At 43.7% G+C, this 23,665-nt stretch overlaps 2 protein-coding genes across 2 annotated transcripts in view; one reads left to right on the top strand and one right to left on the bottom strand.

Moving 5' to 3' along the window:
* cyfip1 (cytoplasmic FMR1 interacting protein 1) overlaps positions 1-23,665 on the bottom strand; it is a 55,037-nt gene that overhangs the window by 5,407 nt on the left and 25,965 nt on the right. Inside the window, exons 16-28 of the mRNA XM_061236031.1 lie at positions 23,464-23,617; positions 22,348-22,504; positions 21,570-21,666; positions 21,175-21,251; positions 20,266-20,374; positions 18,564-18,683; positions 17,520-17,719; positions 13,207-13,294; positions 4,557-4,700; positions 3,903-3,993; positions 2,765-2,895; positions 1,061-1,133; positions 61-155 (exon numbers count right to left, since the gene is read on the bottom strand). Of these exons, the coding sequence (XP_061092015.1) occupies positions 61-155; positions 1,061-1,133; positions 2,765-2,895; positions 3,903-3,993; positions 4,557-4,700; positions 13,207-13,294; positions 17,520-17,719; positions 18,564-18,683; positions 20,266-20,374; positions 21,175-21,251; positions 21,570-21,666; positions 22,348-22,504; positions 23,464-23,617 (1,536 nt within the window). The remainder of the gene's footprint in view (positions 1-60; positions 156-1,060; positions 1,134-2,764; positions 2,896-3,902; positions 3,994-4,556; positions 4,701-13,206; positions 13,295-17,519; positions 17,720-18,563; positions 18,684-20,265; positions 20,375-21,174; positions 21,252-21,569; positions 21,667-22,347; positions 22,505-23,463; positions 23,618-23,665) is intronic.
* Positions 5,871-10,783, top strand: LOC133124651 (fibronectin type III domain-containing protein 9). Its single transcript, XM_061236035.1, has 2 exons — positions 5,871-6,239; positions 9,637-10,783. The coding sequence occupies exon 2, from the start codon at positions 9,718-9,720 to the stop codon at positions 10,348-10,350; it is 633 nt and encodes a 210-aa protein (XP_061092019.1). The 5' UTR covers positions 5,871-6,239; positions 9,637-9,717; the 3' UTR covers positions 10,351-10,783.

The following is a 23,665-nucleotide window of genomic DNA, read 5'->3' as shown; positions in this document are numbered from 1 at the left end:
TGGGCTGAAATGGTGAAGAGGTCTTGAGTGTATGTGCAGCTGCCGGGGTTCCTGCAGTACCTGAGGGGTTCCCAGACGCTCGATCAGGGGGACGAGGTGCAGGGCGGTGTACTTGGTCTCCAAGCGCTTCATTTTAGCGTCCAGCCGCTCCCCCTCTGCAAGGGGAGAGAGAGAGAGAGAGAGAGAGAGAGGGAGAGGGAGAGAGAGATTCAGTCACCATGTACCCCTCTCTACAACAGTCGTGTCACTCAGTCAGTCTGTTTGTACACCTCACCAGCACAGTCACCATGTAAACCTCACCAGTACAGAGTCACTCAGTCTCCCTGTACGCCTCACCAGCACAGAGTCACTCAGTCACCATGTAAACCTCACCAGTACAGAGTCACTCAGTCTCCCTGTACGCCTCACCAGCACAGAGTCACTCAGTCACCATGTAAACCTCACCAGTAGAGTCACTCAGTCTCCCTGTACGCCTCATCAGTACAGTCACTCAGTCTCCCTGTACACCTCACCAGTACAGAGTCACTCAGTCTCCCTGTACGCCTCACCAGTACAGAGTCACTCAGTCTCCCTGTACACCTCACCAGTAGAGTCACTCAGTCTCCCTGTACACCTCACCAGTACAAAGTCACTCAGTCTCCCTGTACACCTCACCAGTACAGAGTCACTCAGTCACCATGTACACCTCACCAGTACAGTCACCCAGTCACCATGTACACCTCACCAGTACAGTCACTCAGTCACCATGTACACCTCACCAGTACAGAGTCACTCAGTCACCATGTACACCTCACCAGTACAGAGTCACTCAGTCACCATGTACACCTCACCAGTACAGAGTCACTCAGTCATCATGTATCCCCTACCTGTACAGTCCTTTTATAACTTGCCCACTTAATTTATCTCCCTTTCTATAGTTTCTTTTTTATTATTTGGACAGCCATTTTATTGAATTGAATTGCCTCTGTTTTTAATGTCATGCCAATAACCTGAAACAGGGCTCATTTGCTCAGTCACTGGTATGCTTCACCAGCCGCTTGCAGGCACATGACAAGCCTACCTTTAACATGGACCCGGGGTAGAATGTTCTGGAAAGGTGCAGCATGCAGCAGGTCACACACCTCTTCCTGGGACTGTGAAGAAAGCCAGAGAGAGGATAAATGGTGTGTATGGACCTATGAGGTCAGCACCATACACAAAATAAGGTGAATTGTGATCGTCACAGCCTGTTTGGCTTTGAAGGATTGGGGGGGGGGGGGGCTCATATGGCCTATTTGTGTTACAATGACCTTATGAGAAGGCCTGAAATGTCAGAGGGCGTTACATTACATTTAGCAGGTTGCGGGTATCCAGGAATTGAAATCTTTATTGAAAACACAGGAAGAAAAAGATAGAATCTAACTGGGCTTTCAATCACAATAAAATTACATCATACTTATCCTTTCCTCCAAAACTACCTCCACAGCACAGCAATGATTCACACAAAATGGATGACATTCAAAACAGAAGGTAAACATATCTAGTTCACCTACGTGAAAGGAACAAAGCAATTCGCGCAGGACATTTTACTATGAAAGACATGGCTCTTTTCAATCGGGCGCTGCCACAATAAAGAAGAGATGTTAATCTACAGTACTGCTCCAGAATGGGCAGTTTATTCACAAAGTACTTCAACAATGTTTTTCATGTTCACATAATTCATAAGTCACAGGTTGCTGCATAGAAAATCTTTGGGACAATCAACATTTTACATATTTATTTAATTTGAACAAAATTGCTTAAATAATAGATTTTATATTACTTAAAATCAGAATACACATGGAAGAAATGGTAAAAGGCTTTTCAGTTGTGTTCTGTTTTGCTGACAGCAGATGGCACTAATATGCTATAAATTGAATGTCAAAGTCTCATTTAATTTCAAGACCCAGCATAAACAAAAGCTTCAACTCTGGCCTTGAAATCCAAAATCAATTTTATATCCTCCCGCGTTATTCATGCTACCAAGTTCTCTGCCCTTGAAAACCATGAGTTGCCGATCCCAGTTTTAAATTGTTGTAAGAACCAACAAACACGAGTGCTGGGCTATTCATCCTTTTAAGGCACTGCTCCAGTGCAAGGATGAACCTCACAGTCTTTTGTAATGCATTAAAAAAAAAAAAGACCACTTCATTGTGAATTTATATTTTGCCAAATAGATGATGATTTGGTATCGGTCATTTGGAGACCATGTTTCTTATGGAAATAAGTTGGTTTGACTGGACTGCCAATCAGAAAAAATGCTGAACCTCCAGTTCTCCTGTTTGTAATGACCTATTTTACTTTTTTTTTTTAATTGTATTACTTTTTAAATATAAAAAAAAATAGAACAAATAAAGGAAATATAGGCCTATATCTTTGTTTTGTGGCTTAATGAATACTTCAAATGTGAGAAAACTAAAAAAGAGGACCGATTTTGGGAACCCAATAGACCAGACCGGCAAATCCGGGTGTTTTGATGCACTTTGATGAATAAACAAAATGCTCTTGTTCTCAAAAACTAGTCATCGTATACATGTCAATTTGGTATGGAAATTATCCAAATACTTTCAGATTATCGGACATATAATAAAAAAACATCGGATTTTGTTGTCAAAAGATATGGCTAATTTAGGTAAAATATCCTATTCCTGTAATATTATTTTTACCGCCGAGAAGGGGCGTGGCTATGACGGTGACGTGTTGCCAGTCTGGTCTATGGCATAGGAGGCGTGGCAGTGGTACGTACCAGGCTCTGCTCACTGAGCAGGCAGAAAAGCATGGCGTTTCCCACCTCCCGCAGGTTTTGGAAGCACACAGTCTTCAGCTCAGCATACTCCACAATGTCCTTCAGCTGATGGTGGAAGAACTCCAGGATTCCTGCAGGGGCACCAAACAGGAGTGTGAGGGAGGGAGGTGCCAAACCTGGTACAGGTCAAAAGCCAGATGTATACCACCTCTCCCTGTATCATGTGACCATTTATATTCAGCATTCATGCTACACTGGATGTAAATGTCCAGATATATACTAGCTATATTAACTCACATCTTGCATAGGGTTTAGGGAAAGACAATTACATACTGTTGGCCCTTTCATCATTCAGAAAACAAAGTAGACTTAAGTTTCGAAATGCATTAAAATAGACCGGGTTTAAATCCCAGTCAAGTGCCTGCGTTACATCCACCAGTGACACAATTTAACAGCCACAGAATGCATATTCTACTCACCTACTTTTATGCACATGGGTACAGTATTTATTTATGCATTGTTTATTTTATTCCCCATTTTTAAAAAACAAAATGTTTGGACCAAGAATGATCATTTCTGAAGCCATCTGGTGCAGATACATGGCAAATTACCAGAACTGTCCAGAGTCGCTGTATTGTGTGTGAATCTATTCTGTGACCAACTAACAGAACAAATTACAATGATTATAGTTGAACTGAATAATCATGTAGGACAATGCATTTTGCTTTCCAGAGATCTTTTGATGTACCGGGAGCATACAGTAGAAACAAACCCCTTTGTCACAGAACAACTGCTAATCATTTCTGCTAATCAGTTCTTCGAAGGCTGTACCCTGTTGTGAGTGCAGGCACATCGTTTGGGAACACACTATCCCAGGTTGGGAGGTCAGACGAGGGACTGTGGTCGAGATTGGACAGCTAATTGTGCCTCATGGCCTTTGGGAGAGAGATAAGGGCCCTAGGGATAAGGGTTTGACGGCAGTCTAAAGGCCCATCCACACCAAGAATGGCAACAATAAGGATAACAATATAGCAAAAACTGTCTTTTTTTCCCCCCACATGGGAGACATAGTGACCTTTAAAGCAGCTGGGCTCTAAAGCTGACCAGACCCATCGGGGGCACACACTGACACCCTTACCTGGGGAGCCATATTCATGGCGGGGCAGGCGGCAGATTTTGGGCATCACCTCCATCAGGGTCTTGACATATTGCATGATGGTGCCCTGAAGCTGAGCAGAACAGAAGAGGCAAGCTTCAGACAATAGTCCACTCATACCACATTTGGAGCCATGCCTCAGTCAATAGCCCACTCATATAGCAGTCAGAGCCATGCTTCAGTCAACAGTACACACATACCAGTCAGAGCCATGCTTCAGTCAATAGTCCACTCATACCACAGTCGGAACCATGCTTCAATCAATAGTCTACTTATACCACAGTCCAAGCCATGCTTCAGTCAATAGTCCACACATACCACAGTAGGAGCCATGCCTCAGTCAATAGCACAGATACCACAGTCGGAACCATGCTTCAATCAATAGTCTACTTATACCACAGTCAGAGCCATGCTTCAGCCAATTGTACACACATACAAGTCAAGTTAAGCAGTTATTTACACATTTACATAAATGGTCTAAGCTATATCGGTCAAACGGGTACTTCAGCGGACAAAAACCCAATGCCTTCTTTTTATTTTATTTCTTTTGCTCAAACCACACGCTCCACGACTGGAAATATTGTTCAGTCAGAGGACGTTGTCAAAAACAAGAGGTCACACAGGTCAGGCTCTCACCAGGCTCTTGACGACCTTCAGCAGTTCCTCCATCACCACGGCGATGCCCTGGTATCCCAGCAGCCGGCACATGGCCTTGATGTGCGGTGGGCCCACAAAGTTCCGGTAGAACCCGAATATGCTGCTGTAGGCCAGGTTCAAAGCCTGAGAGGAGGATGACGGGGAGGAAGGGTTAGAGGCCGGCACGAGTCACAGGCGAGGGGGCGGCTATTCAATGAGCGCCATTGAAAAAGCCCGCTCTGAACGCAACACGATCCACGGAAAGAAATGGATACGCACCGTTCCAGACAACAGAGGATTCGGTCGAATGCGTTTGCTGATTTTTTTTTTTTTTTTCCCACAGCCAACACAGAGCCCCGAAATCCTTCCCCACCCCACCCCAACATCTAATCTGACCTTAAACCACAGCGTAAAGGGGGGTTGCTAGGCGACTCATCCTATTAAAGCACACTGTTCCACCATGCGGATAGGCACCAAGGTCTGTTACCGAATCTGGACTGAGCCAAAATCGTGGCAGCTATGACTGACAGCCACACAGGGAGCGACACGGTCGGCTGCTAGGCAGGCGGGTGGATTGCTGAAATTATAATGGAATAATAAATTAAGGAATAATAATAATAATAGTAAAATGCATAATGCCCTCCAATCTGCAGAAACCGCAACTCACAACAAAACAGCAGAGCAAAGCCTCCTTTGCCCCTTCTGTTTCTGAACTGTGGAACAGATTAAAAGTCAACAGGAATTTACATTCTTGTTTTAGCGCATCTCATACACACACCCTGAAAACATTGTCAAAGGTCCTTTTTTTTGGTAATAAATGACTTGGAGCGTAATAGTGTGACAATCATCTTCTTTTTCAGATGTTAGTCTACACCTTTTACAGTTTCAGATGTGCGTCTTCCCTCTCCATTTCAATTCTTGTCAATAATCAAAATGCCTGAAGAATTATAGTATCAACAAAATAAGAATAACTTATAGCACAATAGAACACTGTACATAGAAACACACAGAAATGAGGAAATCAAATACACACTTAAGTAAAATAACACTTACAGTAAACATATTACAAATAATGATAAAAATATTGACAGTTTTAAAGAACATAACGAAAATGATATTATATTTATTCTAACATCAACACGTGTGTAGCATAGGTAATACATATAAATAAATACATTTAAAAAAAACTCTTAGATAAACAAATTGCAATTGCAAATAAATGAACATTCATTGAAATATCTCTCTCTCTTGGTCTCCCTCCCTCCCTCTCCACAGGATTGTGTGCCGATGGCATCAGACAGCGCGCAGGAGGAGAGAGCGAGTCTATTAGGAGGAAAGCTCTCAGCCATAATACTTTTATTTTTATTCACTCCTTTCTTCCCGCATCTTTAGAGCAGTCTTCTCTCTGTGTATTGCCACCGTCACGCAAGAAGCACAGCTCTTTCCTTAATCTCCATCTCCCTCCTTTGCCCACACTCCTTCCATCTCTCACCCATTCCCTCAGTTTGTTCCTCTCCTCTCTCCCTCTCCCTCTCACTCACACACTCTGGAGCAGGAGGGGCAGGACGCGGCGTTAGACCCAACGGGCGGACAGAGGAGACTCCGGAGACCCAGACCAGCAGCCCAGAAAGGGGGGACACACCAGGGTCCCTCCGTCCACACCAGCAGTCACCACCAATTACTGTAAGTCTAGCATCTCCGGTCAGACTTGCACCAATCTAACAGGGCTTAAACTTGTGCACAGAGCCTCAACAGTTACTGACAGGGAGAAAGAGAAGGACAGAAACAGACCGAAGCAGACAAAAAGAGAGAGAAACCGAGACCAAGACGAGAGAGAAAGACGCTATGAGGATATTGGGAGCCTGAGTTACGAACACAGTCTTAAAGAAAAAGGAACAGTTGTTTCCAGCTGTGATACGACAGAAAAGAACCAACAGACCGGTGCATTTAAGTACTTAACTGAACTACTGATAATATTCTACCTGGCATAGCATTTTATTCGAGGGAACATTCTCAGCATCACAGAAGAAATGAATGGCTCTACATCCTATGTGCTTTTATTGGTGATCACATTATAACAAAATGTTCCATTCTTGAATGTAATTTTAAATTTTAAATGAGTTATTGTGTTTGCCAATTCAAGCCCCTTGATGTAGGACATAATGCTAAAAATTGCCTTTCATGTTCGGCAAGAGAGTTTGATTACTTTGACATTTCATGGTTTCTGATGTGACAAAATGCTGAAGATTACCTGAAATGCTGAAAGATAAGTATGCGCTTCTATCGTAGTTTCTGGTTCCTTTTTAATACTGCACAAGGTTGGAAATGAAATTGCACTTTGAAATATTTAAAAGTTCTTTCATAAATGCATGAAAAGGAATAGAAAATGAAAATATAGCTTCAAGGAAGGTCCAAGTTGGCAGTGTAACATGACACGGACCATCAACCATGTCTACGCTCACTGAATGTAGAAATATTAATTTTCCCAATTAAGCAAGGGAAGCACCCAGAGACCGTATGAACCAAGTTTCATATAAAAATGAAAGTATTTTTAAATTGAGAAATGGCTTCTAATGCTAAATTTGAATTCCTTGGGGCCTGGTGTCCCTGGTGTTCTGAGGCGTGATTCACAGGAGTAGAAGGGGCAGATGCTGACTAAAAGACAGCATAGGCAGTCAGTACCCTCCAAAAGTATGAGAACAGAGTGAAATTAGTTATTTCTGCAATACGCATGAGGCATTTAGACGTCAGATCTGAAGATGAATATGAGACAAAAGTACAGACAGCGTGCTTTCACAGATGAACTTAAAAGCAAAGCTGGAGGCATTTCTTTGTATAGTACATAGCCAGACAAAATCTGTCTGAACTAATCCTGCCATCCTCCATTATATCATCAACAAAGGCTAGTCAGCCTGTTCCAGAAGCAGCCATACACACATCCCAATCACACATGAAGGGGAAGGGGAAGGGGGGTGCTTTGGATCAAAGGCGGTTCCGTTCTCCACACTTTCAGCTTTCCGTCAATTTGGGAAAGGTTTTGGTCTCATCAGTCAAATTCTAATTTGGCCTTTCGATTCTCACTACTGATAGAGTTTGCATAGTGTAGCCTCTATAAGTCTTCCGCAAACAGTGGCTTGTGATATTTTCACCCAAACCCAGTGGAGACTGCTGGTGATGTCAATGATCATTGTTTTAGGGTTCCTGTTCACAGCTCCTAGGATTAATCGCACATAAAGTAACATCTTGGTGCACTGGTGGTCGCTCTCTTTTTCATGACTTTCCAGCCAGCTTTCATAGATATACTCCAGTTTCTGTGAGGTTGTTCTTCTTGGTTTACTCTTCAGTCCACTCTCAGCTTAAAGATTTGTTGTGATTCAGCCATGGTTAGTCCATTGGACTACATGATAGTGTGCAGTTCGTTCCAAATGCAACCTCCAGCGATGAAAACAAAGGCTCGAACCCAGACCAGACACACGCTGCACTTTGACGTGTGAACAACCCACGCAAAAGGAAATGCCTGTCAATCATCCATTAACTCACATTTGCACAACTGCGGCTACTTCAACACTAAAAGCGGTTTCTGTACAATGGTAACCATTTTGGCTCACATTCATCTTTTCATCAAATCAAGCTTGAATCAAAAAACATCAGGTATAATAACAAATAACAAATTTCACTCAACCACTCATACTTTTGGAGCTTCATGTGTATTTTGCCAATGAGCGCTGCTAACTGACGGGTGCACCAACTGAATGAATCTGACAAATTTGCCCAGCATGCCAAACCTGGTAATCCTGTGCAATGATTCCATTTAAGAATCCTTAACGTTACATTTTCTGGCTCTTGGCAGCCTACAAAATGGACACACTCCAGAGTAGATAAAAATATAACTATTTTTCCAAATAACAAATTCATTTAAAATCCCAACTAAAAAATGTCCTTGATTTCATATTATTTGTTTTCTTTATACTGGGCCTCTATAGGTCTCCTACAGTGAAAAGATATCAGTCATTTTTTACTATCACCACTTTTACTTGACTTTCCAGCAAAGATATCCATCAAAACTCTCAAGTCACTCTATGGTCTGAATGGGAAACCGCAAATTGACCGGCTATCTGTGGGGACTGAGTTGGCTACTGAAATCCTCCATGGCAAAACAGAGTTCCATCCAGCTACTCTCAAGATGAATTCCACTCTGACCCAATTCTTGGAAGCACACTTTTACTCAGTACACCAGAGAAGAGACAGAACAACATCTCCTGAGATAATTCATATGCAAGAGTCTCATATCTCACAAGAAAAACTGATTTACTACAGTTCAATGTTTCCAGAAATGATGTATGTATAATGAGTATTTACCCTTTAATGGCAGCTTGACTCCATTAAATCCCTACAGACTCAGAAACTCAATATCAGAAAAACTTTGGATATCTTTTCACAAACAGTGGGCAGAAATACAAAAAAACTGCTGAGTGCGAGAAAACATAAAAAATCTATTACGATTCACAATGAAGGCCATTCGCAGAAGCTTTTAGCCAGGGCGAGGGAGTGCATTCATCATGGCAAAAAAAACAAGGATTTCAATATAAACTGAACTTCAGTACGACAAATATGCAGCATTTATTAATGCACAGCACAGTATTTTATTCTAGTAACAGATTAGCTTTGTCAATGTCATTTTCGACATGGAAACACATTTTCAGCATTAATGTATATGTACCATGTTATCTGCATTAGAGATGGACACACTGTCTGTCGAAAGGTTGCAAAAACACAAGATGGCTGTCCTACTGTCTTGTATCAATCAACAGAATTGACAAAACGAAACTGAAATTATTTATATTGCGGATAAATATCAAAGGTAATCAAAATACAAATATTTTGGATTGACCAGCCCAGTGAAAATTATTTCTCAATACAAGCAGTTAGGCTGTGGTGGCATAAACCACCCGTATGAAACCTATTACTTCAGCTCCATCCAGACCCCAGCCCTTGAAAGTAAAGCAGTTACTGCACTTGCAGGTTGAAAGTGGACTGTGACGATGTGAATAGCAGCACAAATCCCCTCTCTGTCTTTCAGTGCTGCAGAGCTTCCGGAGGTTTCCCCATTGTAGAGCACCAGGGGACAAAGACCCGGTCAGAATAAAAACAGGGAGACAGAATGCCGCTAACGGTGCAGAACGTTACCGCCACCTCGGCCACCGTGGCCTGGTCTCCCATCCCGGGGGGCTGCAGGGGGGGCTTCTACAGCGTCATGTACCACCCCAACTGGAACAGCCTGCTGACGGGACACGCGCACAGGAACTTCCTGCGCGAGGCGGCGGTGCCTGCCGGCCAGACCAGCACCAGCCTGGGAGAGCTCAGCCCCCACACCGCCTACGTCCTGTGCGTGACCTGCCGGGCCGCCGTTCCCGCCAACCCCTCCAGGGACCGCTGCCAGGTCTTCAACACGCTCCAGGAGCCGGAGCCCGGGGGCAGGGCCTGGGGCGGGGCCGGAGGGGAGCTGGCCATGGGGGTGTGGCTGGCCAGCACCGTCCTGCTGGTGATCATCGCTGCGGTCCTGCTCTACGGCTGCCTCCAGGCCTGGTGGCAGTGGGACCGCGACTGGACCGGGAATGGAAACGCTAAGGGGGGCAGGGGCCCCAGCCCCGGCAACTCTACGGGAGGGGACCCTCAGCCCGACTCCTTCACGGGGAACCCCAGCCACACGACCCCCCCGCCTCACATCTGTGCCCCGGAACAGGTCCCCCTGTCAGCGCACCCCGACCGGGAGGAGCCCTGCGCAACCCCTTAAACCCTCCCACCTGCCCCAGCGACTATATCCTACAGCAGTGTTCCTCGCTCCTGGTCCTGGAGAGCGGCAGTGCATGCTGCTTTTTGTTGTTTCTCAGCACTTAATTGATCAATTGAAGGGGTTATTTACATGGTAAACACACATGACCTGGTTTATTGGGTCTGAATTGGTTGCTGATATTAAGCGAACAAAAAGGAGCAGAGCTTGCGGCTCTCCAGGACCAGGAGCGGGGACCACAGTCTCTCATCATTCCTTCTGCTACTGCTACTGCGACAAAGCCCTGCTTCATGCTCATGGGACAAACTGCATAAAACATTACATTACATTAAGGCCTGCGATGCTTTTGTTACTTTAGGAAAAGTGCACTGCAGTGTTTGAAAGAAGAGGGTGATGAAAATAAAAAGGATTTCAAAATGCTATGTTGAATTTAATGGATAGCCAGTAGCCATGACCCAGCTGAGCTTTTTGTAACAAAGTCTGGTGAATGCCATTTGCTAGAAAAATAAAATCAATTTTCTTTCAGACACAAATTAATATCCAACATCTGGCCTCGACTAAAGTCTTTGAATAAAATAAATTAATGGCCCTAAATACAGAGCCAGGCAGAGTTTCAATGTGTAGAATTGGAAGGTAATCAGCGACAACGGGAGTTTGGTTTAGATGTGTGGTGGAGTTAATTAGTTCGTTGAAAACCTGACTGAAAGACCAAAAAATAAGGAAGAACTGAGTGTGAAATCAACTGCCTGAACTGAAGAACCAAAAGCAGAGTAACAACAAAAACTAGCAGACCCATTTCCAGGACATGGGCTTGGGAGCCCTGGTTTCCAGAATATTCCAGCACTGCATCACTCCTGGAAGTAAACACCCCAAGGTTCTCCGTCCCAACAGCAGGAAAATTCAAATTTGGGCCGGGACTCAGGGCCTTTTTTCCCTGTCCAACTAATTAACTGATTATTGATTGATTTTTTAAATTTATTTAGCTGACACTTTTATCCAAAGTGACTTACAGTGGATTAGAATAAACAGGGGCAAATCCCCCCCAGAACAATGTGGGGTTAATGGCCTTAAAGCACTAAAGGCAAAAAAAAAAAAAAGAAAGAAGCTTGGTTGAGCTGAGCTTGGTAGGTTCAACTAAATTCTTGCCCTGGGATTAACTTTAAATGTATTTTAACCTTTTCCAGAGATTTACTTCAAAATCAGATATGGTTAAGTTAAATGATAATGCGGTAAAATAAAAATTATTTTCAGAGAACAGTGCTAGTAGCCTTTGAAGATATTTGCGATGGTCATTTGACTCCCAGGAAAAGAAGGGAGGGAAGATCTTGGCCAATCAAGGACCGTGATTTGAGTAACATTCTTTGCAAACTCTAGAGACAAGTGTGTGTGAAAATCCCAGGAGATCAGCAGTTTCTGAGATACTTTGGTCTGCCACCAAAAATCATTCCACGGTCAAAGTCACTTGGATGACATTTTTTCCTCCATTCTGATGGCTGATGTGAACATTAATTGAAGCTCCTGACGCGTATCCACATGATTGTATGCATTGCACTGCTGCAACACAATTGGCTGATTAGATAATTGCATGAATGAGCATGTGTAAGAAAGTAAAAATAATAATAAAGTGCTCGGTGAGTGGATATACAGGTGAGCAACAGTACCAGATCTACCGAACACTTCCAGACCTACCGAACACTTTCAAAACCCGAGCCCTGTGAACTGGCTTAAATTCAGTTAATTCACTGAAAATCCCTTATAGAACATTCCAGGCACTGAACAATAGTTCAAGCAAACTGAAATGGAAAGACAATTACTGTACTTGATGCACCCTGGAAGAAAATCTTTTTGTGCAGGTGCCTCAACATGACAAGGGCACAAACGCGATACGCTCAAACTCAGGGTCATGCTGTTCAAAAAGAAAAAAAGACTATACAAAAAAAAAAAAAACACAATACATGCAATTCAGTGAGATTCCACAATAATGTCTTCATCTAAACCCTACTGAATGGATGGTCTTGATGAACCAGTAATTAATAAAAGTGAACAATGCCCTGACACAGGCACACTAACCTGAGAGCAAGAAAGAGTTAAATCAACTTTCTACGATCTAAGTTCTAAAATAAGAGAAGCCACACAGCATTAGTGACACCACCACTTCTCAAACTGGCCCTCACATGGACCCCTGGGGCACAACCCTTCAGTCACATGAAACTCACAACTCAGGGGCCAGGCCTTCAGGTCACATGACCCACATGGCACAGCACAGACCCCCCTTTAACACAGTAACAAACACCCCAAAGACTAATCTCCAACCAGTGCCCTCAGAACCTGGTCATGAGTGTAGCGACTGTTGTCTACCAAAGCTATGTAAACAGTGGCTTGCGGGTGAAATGCTGCCCACTACAGATGTATTCTTGGCTCATCGACCGCTGAGGAAAGTGTAACAATGAACATTGAAAACTGACATGCGATGCCGACACAGAAAGAGTGGCTTCATAACTCTTGTTAAGTTGGACTGCGAATAAAGGACCTCACCTCTAATGGAGGCAAACGGCAGACCAGGGACAAATACGTAATTGTTTTGGATACAAATACTCATCAAGGTGGACCAGAAGATGGGGGTTTGCCATTTTTGAGAGTTCCAATACAATCTCAGTTAAATGTCAAAAAGTAATCAAATCCCCCCAAAAATTATCCCAAAACACTTATGGATTTGATCCAGGTCAGAAGTTGTGCTTTTGGGCTTTCATCGCCACCCCATCTGTCGGCCTGTTTATCTCTCAGTGGAGTGTCAGGGGCGATTAACTCTTCCTTAGCAAATTTTTCCGTGTGACAGGAAGAAGGGTCCTCTGCACTGACCTTTGACCCGTACAGGTACTGCGGTTGGGCATTGGGCGGCTTGTCCCTCTGGAACTCCTGAGAGAAGGGCAGGACGGTTCTCACAAACCTGGGCAGAGCGAGAGTGAGGGAGAGAGGGGGAGCACAACAGGACAAATACAGGGAGGGAGAGAGGGAGGGATGGGGAGGGGGAGAATGGGAGGATGCAGTGAGTGAAGATCAAGCAGGGAGAGAGAAGGAAAAAAAGTAAAAAGGGAGGAAGCAGGATGGCAGGAAGGCAAGATAAGGAAGAGGAGGAGAACACATTGAAGGAGAGAAGAGGGGGAGGGTCACAAAAAAACATCAGCCTCAGTGATTCTGCAGAAGACAGCCACAACCAGAAGTCACAACCACTACCACCACAATGATTTCCTCTACAGCCTCACCTGAAGCCAATCCCACAACACAACCAAAAATACCACCCCAGATACACAATGGACAGCTAGAACAGGCGAGACTGTTTCTGAAGTGCTGCCCTAACATCTCTCCTGGGAAAAAGGAGAATGGCAGGATACTGCAAGAGAAGCAGGGTACATACTCAGTGACCATTACATTCGGCAAGACCTGTGGCCTGCTAATGCAAATATCTTATCAGCCAATAATGTGGCAGCAACTCAATTCATTAAAGCAAGCAGCCATGGTCAGGAGGTTCAGTTGTTGGCAAACATCAGAATCTGGAAGAAATGTGACCTAAGTGACCTCGGCCGCAGAATTTTGGCGCCAGATTGTAGGCACCAAATGTGAGAAACTGCTGCTCTCCAGTTTCACCACAACAGTCTACAGTGTACAGTCTGAGGAAAAAACATCCAGTGAGCGGCAGTTCTGTTGGCAAAAACACCTTGAAAGGCCTTTACATTTACAAGTAGGCATTCAGCAGATTCGCTAATCCAGAGCCACTTAAAGGCCCACACACTTACTGTTTGTTTTTGGAGCTTTTCATATAACTCTGGATTTGTGCTCCATACAGATCCAATTTTAAAAAATGGCAATTTTGCGTATGCACATTTTAGGGTCTAACTGCCATTTTCCAAACTGTTTGTAAAATGATTTTCCATGTGACATGACGTTATGTTTTTGAATAATTATCAGATGCCATTGCTAAATGTTAACACAGAGAGCTGACTACAGGAGGGGGAGGGGGAATTTGGCTCTGGGAGCAGGGTTAGAGACAAAAAAAAACATTTTAGATACTAAAACCAGGAAGAGACTGGGCCCTTAAATGAGCACATAAAGGTGTAGTAAAAGAGCAGATTGTTTGTCAGTCACCAGTATCACAAGCTATAGTGGTTAATAAATGAATATATTGTTCATATAGTTGGGGTAATTTGAACAATTAGAACTATTTTGGTAGTGCCAATGTCACTCCATTATTTTGAGGCCTTACTCAGCATTTTATTTTTGTGATCTGGTTTAAAACTAATGGTAGAATTAACAAATTTTATCAACTAGTTGAATCCTCCCCAATTGACAGCAAAATTGACAATTTTACAGTGATTAGACCATTTCTTCCAGGAGGCAACCCCCCAAGTTGCTAACCCACCAGCCGCCACTGTTAGCACCCAGGCTAATCTCTGACAAACCCAGCTGACCACTGTAGGAGCCAATCCATACACATCCCCTCCTGCCCTCCTACTATTGGATCGTAGAACGTATGAGTTCAGTTTATTGGACACATGGCTCTTCAGATACAGTACAAAAATAAAAAAAGGCCCACGCCCAGAAGTGGTGCAAGGAGTTCTTAGAATAACAAACGCAAGCAGACCAGCAAGGTATTGGGCAAAAGTGAACACAGACACTTTGTCAGCGTATCATAGTAATGACTGAGCAAGTTTGCTTTATAATATTTTCATGGTGAAAAGGTGAAAATCCTGCATGGTATGCCTTTAAAGCTAAACAACCTGCAGTAGAACAAAGCCTGACTAGAATTCCTCTCACATTCTTTTACCCCCCATTCTGTACTCTCTCGTCTCAGATTCCTGTGCAGATATCACATGGGTTCAAAAGATGATTTTATTTTTATTTTTTTCCCTCCAGAGAATCAACTTGAAAAAAGCCCAGACACTGCTACCTCCTCCAGTGTAACCCCATGTATACAAGATAACAGGGACAGTCTGAGAGCTTATTATTTTCAAGAATGGCCATTGTGCGTCACAAAAAATTTGGCTCAAATAAAGGACGAACACAAAGATTCTAGGTGCTAAGACGAGAGGAGTCGACACCTCAGCTAGAGATTGGTGAGCATTCTGGCATGTAAATGGCAGCCATGTGTCACCCAGGTGGGTGCTACACATTGGTGGGGGCTGAGGCAACTTCCCCTTCATCACTGTAAAGTGTTTTGAGTGCCTGGAAAAATGCTATATAGATGGTAGTCAAAAAGCTATCAAAAAGGATTTGTGGTCCTCTTCTCACGAAATGCTGACAATATTCTCTCCACATCTACAGAGACAGGCTTCCAAGTGTCTGAATTGTGTGGGGCAGTCATAGGACCTTATAGCAAACCGCTGGGATAAAAACCTGCAACACGTCGAACACACAAAGCCGGGCGGGCTATGCTATGAATCGTGTTTTGAAGGGTTTTTATGATCCCATTTTTATAAAAGATTCGCAAAAGAAGCACGAACATCTTTGACCCAGAGTTTAAAATGCCACTAACACAGGATATTTACCCTACGAGAGACATCGGGTTAATACCTTTGTCATCATGTGGGTGTCCCTTTTCTCTTTGTCTTCCTTTTGAACGAGGCCACTGATTGCAAATATGAAGATATATGTCACGTGATGCCTTCTATTTTTAAACTTCAGTTCTTATGCTTGAGCAGGGGTGTCCAATCTTATCCAGAAAGGGCCGGTGTGTGTGCAGGTTGTTGTTTTAGCACAGTACTAAGACAGCTGATTCTACTCATCAAGGTCTTGATTAAAGACCACGATTAGTTCATTAGTATAATCAGGTGTGTTACTGCTGGGTTAAAACAAAAACCTGCACCCACGCCGGCCCTTTTAGGATAAGATTGGGCACCTCTGTGCTTGAGTATTGAATTGCCACTCACTACTTAATGACATTGGTTTTCCTGTTAGCAGATTAACTCTGGAAAGTTAGACACTGATGTGACTTGTCTTAAAAGCCAGACACTGAGGTGAATTTGGCATTTTTAAGCTTCTAAGCTAAAATGAGAAAGAGGCTGTTAAAATAGACTCTCTCCAGTGGATGGGAGATGAGAAGTGGGGGACACTGAATGAATGATACTGTTCATGGCTAAAGCGTGTCACCATATACCAAATATACACATGCACTTTTAAAGCAGGGGTGTCAAACACCAGTCCTGGAGGGCCAAAGTGTCTGCTGTGGCTCAGCATGAGCGATTCATTACATTACATTACATTAATGGCATTTGGCAGACGCTCTTATCCAGAGTGACGTACAGTTGATTAGACTAAGCAGGAGACAATCCTCCCCTGGAGCAATGCAGGGTTAAGGGCCTTGGTCAAGGTCCCAACGGCTGTGTGGATCTTATTGTGGCTACACCGGGATTAGAACCACCAACCTTGCGTGTCCCAGTTGTTTACCTTAACCACTACACTACAGGCCGCCCACTCAGTTACTCATTGGCTAAAAAGTCAACACACCTTGTTCTCAAGGTCTTAATTGGCTGTTGAGCGAAGAAAGAAAATAAATAAATAAATAAAACCTGCAGACACTGTGACCCTTCAGAACTGCAGTTTGACACCCCTGTTCAAAACCCTTTAAATAAGATCATACTGTCATAAGTAATAATAAACTTCAATTTGTATTTTAAATTATTTAAATTATTCTAGTCTGGCTCTTCTCCTCTGACCTCTCTCAAGAACAACACATTTTTGGCAGCAGAACAGCAGCTCACTGGATGTTTTTTGTTTTTCACACCATTCTCTGCAAACCGCGTGAAAATCCCAGGAGATCAGCAGTTTCTGAAATACTCAAACCACCCTGCCTGGCACCAACAATCAAAGCGGGTGCCAGACAGGGTGGTTTGACACGGTCAAAGTGACTTAGACCACATCTCTCCCCCATCTGACATTTGGTCTGAAAAACAGCTGAACCTCTTTCTTGCTCACAGCTGAATGCTTTTATCTTTTATGCATTTAGTCGCTGCCATTGCATTAACAAGCTGGTGTACAGGTCTACCTAATAAATTGTATTGTAGTCTATTTTGAACTTATTGTTCTTTATGGACCTGCCAGATAAAGGCTGAATGAATAACATTGGTAAAAAGTTGTAGGAAAACATATATAGAGGGTGGTGAACATCCATAACGTACCGGTTTGTGGAGCCGTTGTAGCAGTAGTTGGGCAGGAAGTCGTAGTTGAGCTCCCAGAAGACATGGAGCGTGATCCTGCCATAGGGGGCGGAGACGTTGTGGTTGGCTTCGCGGAACATGGCGTCGATGCTGTCTAGTGTCAGGAACTTTCCCAGGAGCTTGTGGGTCATGCGGTTTATCTCCAAAAGGCCTTCCAGCTCCTGCGGGATTACATTAATGGCATTTGGCAGACGCTCGTATCCAGAGCGACGTACAGTTGATTAGACTAAGCAGGAGACAATCCACCCTGGAGCAATGCAGGATTAAGTGCCTTGCTCAAGGGCCCAATGGCTGTGCAGATCTTATTGTGGCTACACCGGCAATCGAATCGCCGACCTTGCGGGTCCCAGCCATGTGACCTTAACCACTACACGACAGGCCGCCCCTGGGATGGGGTACAATCCCAATCAAGTCAACCCAGGATCTTGTAACAAACCTGTATTCAAAACTGCCATTTATATTGTCCAAAACAGGAGCTTAGGAGAGCTAGAACCCAAACAATGAAAAATACTAGTTCTGCTTGGAATGCACCGATGGAAAACAAAAATCATTTAAGCCCTGCTGAACACTTAGTCCATGAGCAACACCCTAAAAATTTTGGCCATCATGCCCACTAGGAAGGACAATGTCTCAGTTATATTTGGATGGTCTTTATGGCTAGTAATAGAAAATGTATGATGGTATTGAGGCAACGATAGCTTTCCATGTGCTATCACTTGTTTTTTCATCCCTCCAACATTATTTGTTTTTCACGCATCTTTTAATCAGTTTTCAAGTAAAAATCATATACAAAGTTAGACAAAGTAGAATATAATGAAGTTACTTATGTATGGAAAGCTTACAATCTCATCTATCCAAAAGTGTTATAACTGTATGGTTGCAAATTTGTTGTATGGAGAGCTTCTTGTGGCCTGTGTGACTGAGTGTGTGTGTGTGTGTGTATGTGTATGTGTATGTGTATGCGTATGCGTATGCGTATGCGTATGCGTATGTGTGCAGACTAACCATGATGGAGGTCAGGTCCTCACTCTCAAAGCGGTTGATGGCCAACTCCAGCGATTTGGACATTGCGGCCGACACTCGCTGGGTGATCAGGCGGTTTAGGTCTATGGACCGGCCCAGGAGCTGCAGAGCACAGACAGACACACACACTGACGTTACACGCAGGGAGCTGCAGAGCTGCAGAGCAGAGACAGACACACACACTGACATTACACACAGGGAGCTGCTACATTTGAAGTAATGAACTGAAAGCAAACCAACCAAATGAAGAAATTAAAGGTAAAACAAATGCCAATGAGCCAATACATGCATTGTTCCAATAAGCTGAAGGAATTATGGAAGAAGTCTATCAAATCAATCATCACTCAACCTCAACTGATTGGCTGTGAAAAACCACCACTATCAACATGGAGGCTCAAGCCGAAGTTTGAAAGCAGTCAAAACATTGCCAAAATGAAGACACAGGCAAAATTAAATGTATGGAAAAAATACTGTAAAAATAATAACATCAGGTTAATCGCTCGGACAGTTAAGATTTTAACATTGTGAATGTCTCAATATAGATCTGTACTTCTGTATACTCCTGTTGCCTTTGTATGGCTTATCACCAACCCTCCGCCTGCCTGATTTTGTCCCACCTTGAACCATACAAACTATATTTATAATTTCCCTGAGATACCAATGTTTCTACTCTGCTGTGATGTTTAACAATTTATTTAAAATGCTCCATATGTAAATCTTGATCTGGGGGTAGACTTCAAAATAAATACTTTGCCAAGAAGTATAATAACATTTATAACCGTTAGATTAATATTTTTTAAATCCCCAAGCAGAACAGTCTGTACAGCCATTTCAGCATTGAAATTACACTTTTGAGTCCAGAAAAAGTTCACTATGTTCAACACACATTTGCACAGGGCCTCTTTCCTTTTTGATTATTTTGAGACTGTAAAATTTTTTTTTAAAAATTAAAATAAAAAAAACTTTAAATAAAAAGTAATTTTGCTTTCAGATTTGAAGTAATGTGTCATGTTTAACGCTGTACCATTTAGCAGTCAGGTTCACTTAGATTAATTGTAAAAGGCTTTTGGTCCAGGGGTGCCCAAATCTTTGCACACCACTGTTAAAATAAAAATGCAGACAACAAGCAACTACAACAGGAGGAATTATTTTGGCAAATAGATAAACCCCCCACTGTTTAGTGATGACAAACCAAAGTTTTTCCCCAAAATGTCCCAACATGCATTAAGACACTGTAGCCAAACATGCCTCCTAAATGTACAGACAGACAGACAGACAGACAGACAGACAGACAGACAGACAGACAGACAGACAGACAGACAGACAGACAGACAGACAGACAGAGACGACACAGACGACAGACACACAGAGACAGACACACAGACAGACACAGAGAGACAGACAGACACACAGAGAGACAGAGAGACAGACAGACACACAGAGAGACACACAGAGAGACAGACAGAGAGACAGACAGAGAGACACACAGACAGAGACAGAGACACAGACACAGACACAGACAGAGACACAGACACAGACACAGACACAGACACAGACACAGACACAGACACAGACACAGACACAGACACAGACAGACACACAGACAGACAGACACACAGACAGACAGACAGACACACAGACACACAGACAGACACACAGACACAGACACACAGTCGGGCACTACCTGCACATGTCTCTGCTTCAGCAGGGTCTCATATCGATTGGTAGCCGGCCAGGGGATGACAGCGCTCTGGTTCTTGCAGTCAGATCGCAAGCGCTTGTCCAGGAGCAGGCTAACGTCAGAAGCGAAGAAAAGAAGCACTGCACGTTAGCACAACAAATTTACAATCGAGGTTGAACATTTACTGAACTACTGAACACTTTTCTTTAACCCATCCATCCATCCATCCATTATCTTAACCCGCTTATCCTGAACAGGGTCGCAGGGGGACTGGAGCCTATCCCAGCATACTTTGGGCGAAAGGCAGGAATACACCCTGGACAGGTCGCCAGTCCATCACAGGGCACACACACCATTCACTCACACACTCATACCTATGGGCAATTTAGACTCTCCAATCAGCCTAACCTGCATGTCTTTGGACTGTGGGAGGAAACCGGAGTACCCGGAGGAAACCCACGCAGACACGGGGAGAACATGCAAACTCCGCACAGAGAGGCCCCGGCCGACGGGGATTCGAACCCAGGACCTCCTTGCTGTGAGGTGGCAGTGCTACCCACTGCACCATCCGTGCCGCCCTTTTCTTTAACCCCCGCCGCCCAATTGTTCTGAATACAAATACTTTTCTACGCTATACTGAGCTTGACTGGTATATTGGAACCTAGGACATCGGTCACAAAATCACATCTTCTGGTTCTCTTGGTTGGATGAACTGCACCAGGCAAGATCAAATCAAGCACAGAAAAGTATTTGAACCCAAAACAATTACGTATCTGACCCAGGTCTGATTTGCAATGGGTTATCGTGCATCAGCAATTGTTTGTGGACCCTTTGCTATTGGTGTGGGAGAGCAAAGACTAGCATGTGCTCTCCTCCTTTATTATTCATAGCAACAATGAACATGCTACATACCTTCCGGCAAGAATCTTGTAGTAGGCAAATATTTGGTCAGCAAGTTTATAGACGAACTGGTCAAAGCACAGGTTCACCTTCAAAAAAAAAACAAAAAAAACGTGTTTGTGTGTTTTTTTTATTGTTTTTTTTATTTTTTTAATGCGTCAAATTTCACTTGTAAATTTGAGGATATCGCTTTTTTTGTAGACTTGAACAGAATAAACAACTTTCTTTCCATGTATTGACATCATCAATCAAACAGAAGGAAAGGCACATTTTACAAGAAACAAACACACACTAATCTTGCTTAATGTGAAATAATGTCCTACTGACAGAAGTGGAACTGACCCCAAACCTGAACCAACTCATTTTGAAATGAGCCCAAAAGTGTGTGAACTGCAGTTGAGTCATACCTCTGCTTCAATCTCATCGTACAGGAACTGCTTCTTGAATTTTGTGAGTGCGTAATGCGCACTGTCGTTGTACAGGTCCAGGGGATAGAGAACATATCTGCAGAGAGAAGTAAAAGGAGGTCATCAAGACACCACATTTAAGCTCAGAGAAAATGCAAACCGGCCCTGTGTGACTCAGATCTCCATCGCGCCAAACGAGCCTTCTCTGCTTTTAACATAAATATTGATCGACTGAACTTTCTTTGCCTGCTTCTCTGTACTCAAGCCACAAACGCCTTTCAGCCCTGGAATAAAAGGACTGCATGTTCACGGAATGTCTTTCACAAGCTCCAGTTCTCCTTTAAAGTGTAGGCAGTGACACGAAGGTCACTATTCGTTACAGAAGAGAATTTCTTTCTGGAACATAAATCAATGAATGTATTGCTTTACACTGAATAGGCTGAACAGAAGGCGATTTCTTTTGATCAAAAGGTGAAGGTTTGAGACCACAGTTTACAAGCAGTGGGCGTGTGCAGATAAGCTGCGTCGGCCTGCGGTCGGTGTCTGTCGGGTGTCGGTGTGCGTCTGTATCTGTCAGTTGTCTGTGTGCGTCTGTATCTGTTGGTTGTTGGCGCACATCTGTGTCTGAGTTGTCGGTGTGCGTCTGTGTCTATTGGTTGTCGGGGTGCATCTGTATCTGTCGGTTGTCGGTGTGCATCAGCGTCCGGCAGTTGTCGGTGTGCGTATCTGTCTGCTTTACTGCAGGTGTCTATCTGTCTGAGCCCCCTCTTCTTCTTACTCCATCATGGACGCCTCCTTGGTCTCCAGGATGTGGTCGGTGAGAATCCAGGGCATGGACATCTCAATAGGGAACTGGATCCTGCGGCCCATGGTCAGCTCCAGGAAGAACTCCCGGAACCAAAGCTGGGACAGGTCACAGCACTGCTGAAGGGTCTCTGAGAAAAAGATCAATAATCGACATGACCAACAGCGTTCGCCTGACCAATGGAGAATAAACTAACGGTTGCTGATTGTTTGGTCAGGAGTGCAGTAAAACAGATTCTTGAGCACAAGATTGCCTAAACGCATCAACGCTGATTTGCTTTTGGAGAGTATGTTCAAATCAGTATAGAGAAGAGATAAAGGTCACCAGTTAGCAAGAACAAGTCCCATTCACTGGCAGCAAAAAAGATAAAGACAGAGAAAGAGACCAACTGAGATTTGGGAGGTACAAGCCTATTCGATATTGCCTTAAAAGAGAGAACAAGAGTGAATACCGATTTGTAATTCAAAAGTACTAGGGCCATTAATATTGAAATTAAATTATTAAATGTCAGAAACGCATTCAAAAGAAAAGACGGTATGTCACAGTATGTCCTTGAATTGTATCGCTCCTTGCTGGTGTTCAGACAGGTAACCTTTATAATCACCTTTATATATATGTTCTGTTCAAGTGATATGAGCACATCACCAGTGGTGAATCCACAGATGTACACTGAGGACAGTGCAGCCTGTGACCACAGAAACTCACTTACTCCTTGCTTCTCTATACGTGAGGGCTGAATACCAAAATTTGCACCAGTCTGGTAGAATCACCAAGTAAAACTGAAACTGCTTCAGGCTGTGATGCTAACAACACTGGGACGCTAAAGAGGACTTGGTGCTAAGAGTTTGCCTGACACCACACAAGCGTACAGAAGCCCATAACATTAATTAATTAGTAGTGGCTCTGCACCTGGTGAAAAAGCTTCACTGCTGCTGAGGTTCCAAACTGCAAGGAACCTAATTTATTTGTTGTATTCATCGGTAAGGGACCATGTACAATATTAAACATAAATATTGCCATTTGATGTATTGTACCAGAATTAGCTTGAGCTAATTTCCATCTGCTTCAGCCAGTTGGGGGCAGCCTTACCGCTGAAGTTGAGCAGGTGGGTGTAGAAGAAGGACTCGCGGTGGAACTTCTCGATCTCCAGGATGGTGGGCCCCTCCAGGCTGCTGCGGAGCGTCTTCTTGGAGCCGCTCTTGTCGGCCACGAGGGACTCCAGCATGGTCCGTACCATGTACAGCTACGGGGGGGTACAAGGAGTGGTGAGGGAGGGAGGGAAGGAGGGGGT

Source organism: Conger conger, chromosome 3 (genome assembly GCF_963514075.1).
Source record: "Conger conger chromosome 3, fConCon1.1, whole genome shotgun sequence".
Classification (NCBI taxonomy): domain Eukaryota; kingdom Metazoa; phylum Chordata; class Actinopteri; order Anguilliformes; family Congridae; genus Conger; species Conger conger.
The sequence above is the reverse complement of the archived record's forward strand: the minus strand, read 5'-3'. Positions and strand labels throughout refer to the sequence as shown.